The sequence below is a fragment of the Chrysemys picta genome, chromosome 1 (assembly GCF_011386835.1).
Source record: "Chrysemys picta bellii isolate R12L10 chromosome 1, ASM1138683v2, whole genome shotgun sequence".
In the NCBI taxonomy this organism is placed as follows: Eukaryota; Metazoa; Chordata; order Testudines; family Emydidae; genus Chrysemys; species Chrysemys picta.
Genome location: NC_088791.1, coordinates 206,132,654 through 206,137,472, shown reverse-complemented (window position 1 = coordinate 206,137,472; position 4,819 = coordinate 206,132,654). Strand labels below are relative to the sequence as shown.

At 50.1% G+C, this 4,819-nt stretch overlaps 1 protein-coding gene across 1 annotated transcript; it reads right to left on the bottom strand.

Moving 5' to 3' along the window:
• Positions 1-430: 430 nt before the first annotated feature.
• LOC135978169 (SRRM2 protein homolog rsr-2-like) lies at positions 431-3,888 on the bottom strand. Its single transcript, XM_065579208.1, has 2 exons — positions 2,975-3,888; positions 431-1,907 (listed from the first exon to the last, which is right to left on the bottom strand). Exons 1-2 carry the CDS (start codon positions 3,525-3,527, stop codon positions 1,405-1,407), a joined length of 1,056 nt encoding a protein of 351 aa, XP_065435280.1. The 5' UTR covers positions 3,528-3,888; the 3' UTR covers positions 431-1,404.
• Positions 3,889-4,819: the final 931 nt, after the last annotated feature.

Genomic DNA, 4,819 nt, shown 5'->3' with positions numbered 1-4,819 from the left:
GACACGGATACAGAAATCTGTGAAACCACGGGCCCCGGTGCTTTGGAGATCATGTTGTTAATGGGGCAGATTCTATCCATGGAACGCCGATTCTGGGCAAGGGAAACAAGCACAGACTGGTGGGACCGCATAGTGTTGCAGGTCTGGGACGATTCCCAGTGGCTGAGGAACTTTCGCATGCGTAAGGGCACTTTCATGGAACTTTGTGACTTGCTGTCCCCTGCCCTGAAATGCCAGAATACCAAGATGAGAGCAGCCCTCACAGTTGAGAAGCACGTGGCGATAGCCCTGTGGAAGCTTGCAACGCCAGACAGCTACCGGTCAGTCGGGAATCAATTTGGAGTGGGCAAATCTACTGTGGGGGCTGCTATGATGCAAGTAGCCAAAGCAATCACTCAGGTGCTGCTACAAAAGTTAGTGACTCTGGGAAATGTGCAGGCTATAGTGGATGGTTTTGCTGCAATGGGATTCCCTAACTGTGGTGGGGCGATAGACGGAACCCATATCCCTATTTTGGCACTGGAGCACCAAGCCACCAAGTACATAAACCGCAAGGGGTACTTTTCAATGGTGCTGCAAGCACTTGTGGATCACAAGGGACGTTTCACCAACATCAACGCGGGCTGGGCGGGAAGGGTTCATGACGCTCGCGTCTTCAGGAACACTACTCTGTTTAAAGGGCTGCAGCAAGGGACTTACTTTCCGGACCAGAAAATAAACGTTGGGGATGTTGAAATGCCAATAGTTATTCTTGGGGACCCCGCCTACCCCTTAATGCCATGGCTCATGAAGCCGTACACAGGCAGCCTGGACAGGAGTCTGGAGCTGTTTAACTACAGGCTAAGCAAGTGCAGAATGGTGGTAGAATGTGCATTTGGCCGTTTAAAAGGTCGCTGGTGATCATTATTGACTCGCTCTGACCTCAGCCAAAGAAATCTCCCCATTGTTATTTCTGCTTGCTGTGTGCTCCACAATCTCTGTGAAAGTAAGGGGGAGACCTTTATGGCGGGGTGGGAGGCTGAGGCAAATTGCCTGGCTGCTGATTACGCGCAGCCAGACACCAGGGCGATTAGAAGAGCACACCAGGAAGCGCTGTGCATCAGAGAAGCTTTAAAAACCAGTTTCATGACTGGCCAGGCTACAGTGTGAAATATCTGTTTGTTTCTCCTTCATGAAAACCCGCCCCCTTTATTGACTGATTTTCTGTAAGGAACCCACCCTCCCCCTTCCCCCAGCTTTCTTTCAAACCAAATAAAGTCACTATCATTTAAAAATCATTTATTCTTTATTAATAGATTAGAAAAAGAGGGAGGGAACCCGGGTGGTATTTGGGAGGAGGATTGCTGGGAAGGAAAAAGCCACAAAGAAAAGGTTAAAAAAATGACAGCCTTTTGCTTGGGCTGTCTACTGGGGTGGAATGGGAAGGTGTACGGAGCCTCCCCCCCGCGTTCTTACACGTCTGGGTGAGGAGGATACGGAACATGGGGAGGGGGGAGGGTGGAACAGGGGCTGAAGCGGCAGTCTGTTTTCCAGCAGCCGTTCCTGAAGCTCCACCAGACGCTGGAGCATGTCTGTTTGCTCACGCAGCAGCCCCAGCATTGCATCCTGCCTCCTCTGGTCTTCCTGCCGCCACCTCTCATCTCGAGCGTCTCTCCTGTCCTCACGTTGGTCCCTCCTGTCCTCACGTTGGTCCCTCCTGTCCTCACGTTGGTCCCTCCTGTCCTCACGTTCACTGGCTTCTTTCCTATACTTTGAAACTGTTTCCTTCCACTCATTCAGATGAGCTCTGTCACTGCGGCTGGATTCCATAATTTCAGAAAACATCTCGTCTCGCGTTCTCTTCTTACGACGCCTTATCTGTGATAACCTTCGGGATGGAGGAGGGAGGCTTGAGGAATTTGCAGCTGCTGTAGGGAGGGGAAAAAAGAGAGAATTGTTTAAAAAGCTACATTTTGCAGAACAATGCTTATACTCTTTCACGGTGACCAACACTATTCACATTACATAGCACATGTGATTTCTGTGCAAGGTCGCATTTTGCCTCTTAATGCTGAGTGCCTGTGGCTTTGCTGCTAGAGATCACAGGTCTGGGCAACCGAATTCGGCTTGCATGCGGCCATGGTAAGCCATTGTCTTACAGCTTCTGCGCCCTCCTTTCCCACATACTAAGCATAGCCTGTAGAGTGCTGCAGTTTTTCTGTTAACATCCAGCAGCAGCAGAAAACAAACTAACCACCCCCCCCTCTCGCCATGAATTCTCTGGGATGATCGCTGTACCCCTCCCCCCCACCGCGTGGCTGGTATCAGGGAAGATCCCTGCAGGCACCAAACTAACCACCCCCCCGCCGCCGCCCCCCTCTCGCCATGAATTCTCTGGGATAATCACGGTACCCCTCCCCCCACCGCGTGGCTGGTAACAGGGAAGATCCCTGCTAGCCAAACGCGAAAAACTCATGGCCAATTTCCCATCTGCGCTTGGCTAACTGCAGGGAAGGATTTATTTTCCGCCACAGGCAAACAGCCCAGTAGGAACGGCCACCTCTGTCCCCTTAATTAAGTTCCCCTTATTTCAACCAGGTTACCAGGAGTGATATCACTCTCCTGAGGATTACACAACAAGATAAAGAACGGATGTTGCTTGAATGCCAGCAAACACCGGGACCATACGCTGCCAGGCTTTGTCAGGCAATGATACCAGATTACTTGCTGCAAGCATGGCGTGGTCAAGTGTCCTACCATGGAGGAGGGAATAAGGATGCACTGCCCAGAAACCTTGTGGCAAGGCTTTTGGAGTACCTCCAGGAGAGCTTCATGGAGATGTCCCTGGAGGATTTCCGCTCCATCCCCAGACACGTTAACAGACTTTTCCAGTAGCTGAACTGACCGCAAATGCATCCCAAGTCCTCAGGGCAAAGTAATCATTAAAAACCGTTTGCTTTTAAAACAAGTTTTATATTTTAAAAGGTAAACTCACCTGAGGTCCCTTCCATGGGGTCAGAGTCTTGGGTACTGGCTTGGGAGGCTTGGGAGGGTACTTCAGTCAGGATGAGAAAAAGATCCTGGCTGTTGGGGAGAACGGAGTGCTGTGTGCTCTCTGCAAGCTCATCCTCATCCTCCTCCTCCTCCTCCTCCTCTCCCCCATCGGCAGAATCCTCAGGCGTCGCTGATGAGACTATCCCCGACCCAGAATCCACGATCACAGGTGGGGTAGTGGTGGCAGCCCCCCCTAGAATTGCATGCAGCTCGGCGTAGAAGCGGCATGTCCGCGGCTCTGACCCGGAGCGACCGTTTGCCTCCTTTGTTTTTTGATAGGCTTGTCTGAGCTCCTTGACTTTCACGCGGCACTGATCTGAGTCCCTATTGTGGCCTCTCTCCATCATGCCCTTGGACATTTTTTCAAAAGTTTTTGCATTTCGTCTTTTAGAACGAAGTTCTGCAAGCACTGAATCCTCTCCCCATACAGCGATCAGATCCAGTACCTCCCTCACGGTCCATGCTGGTGCTCTTTTTGGATTATCAGCCTGCATGGTTACCTGTGCTGATGAGCTATCTGTGGTCACCTGTGCTCTCCACGCTGGGCAAACAGGAAATGAAATTCAAATGTTCGCGGGGCTTTTCCTGTCTACCTGGCCAGTGCATCCGAGTTTAGATTGCTGTCCAGAGCGGTCACAATGATGCACTGTGGGATAGCTCCCGGAGGCCAATACCATCGAATTGCGGCCACACTATCCCTAATTCGAAATGTTAAAATCGATTTTGGCGCTACTCCGCTCATCGGGGTGGAGTACAGAAATCGATTTAAAGGGCCCTTTACATCGAAATAAATAGCGTCGTTGTGTGGACGGTTGCAGGGTAAATTCGAATTAAAGCTGATAAATCCGAATTAAAGTCGTAAAACAACTAGATAAAATATATTCTGCAGGAAATACAGGAAAACTTACTGGATGATCTCAGAGGTTTCTGCCACCTCTAATTTATGATTCTCATACTTTCTTCTACTCTATTCATATTCTTATATTGTGCCCCTCACTGTGGCATTTGAATGCCTTCCAGTGAACATCAAGCAACATGACTAGCATTTGTCACATTTGGTTCCTTCTACCATCTTCTCCTGTGACAAGGCACCACTTACCACTAGTGATGCCTAGTTGTTAGGTCACTAGGCTCTAGCCCTCCCCCATCTACAGCATTCACTTCAGCAGTGTGGCAGTCTCTCTCCTAGCAGATAGGACCTTAGCCCTCCATCCAGGTCACCAACTGAGTCCAACCACTTCTGGGATAACAGTCCAAAAATATATTAAGTCCTCACAAAATAAAGTCTTCTGCCCACCTCTGCCTCACGGTTTACAATATCTCTATCCCTCCAGGGGGGAAGGGTTGTGCCCTTTTCAGAGGGCTTGGGTGCCCTCCCTCTCCACTGGGCTCCAATCGAAGGTTTTACAAGAGGCAGTGATATCAAGCACCCAGGAGTGCTTTAGGACTGCCTCCCTGAACCACTTCCTACAACTTACCCTCCCACAGTCCAGGGGATGGTCAAAATCTCACAAACAATCCTGCAGAATATTGAGTATAGGGTTCCTCCAGCCTAGTGAAAGGCTAGTGCCTCCTCCAGGGCTAGGGTTGCCAATTTTCTAATTCCAGAAAACCAAACACCCTTGCTCCACCCACTGCCCCACCCTTGCTCACTCCAGCCCCTCCTCCTTCCGTTGCTTGCTCTCCCCCACCCTCGCTCATATGCTCATTTTCACTGCAAGGCCCAAACAGGCATATATATTGTTTTGACAGATGTATTATGCTAAGTTCAGGTTTTATTTGTTAC

Bases quoted from the DNA above. Each gene is read 5' to 3' on its own strand.
- LOC135978169 (XM_065579208.1), bottom strand. From the start codon at position 3,527: ATGCAGGCTGATAATCCAAAAAGAGCACCAGCATGGACCGTGAGGGAG. The intron at 1,908-2,974 runs GTGAGTTTACCT...CCCTCCCTACAG, and splicing joins CCCCATGGAAGGGACCTCAG to CAGCTGCAAATTCCTCAAGC.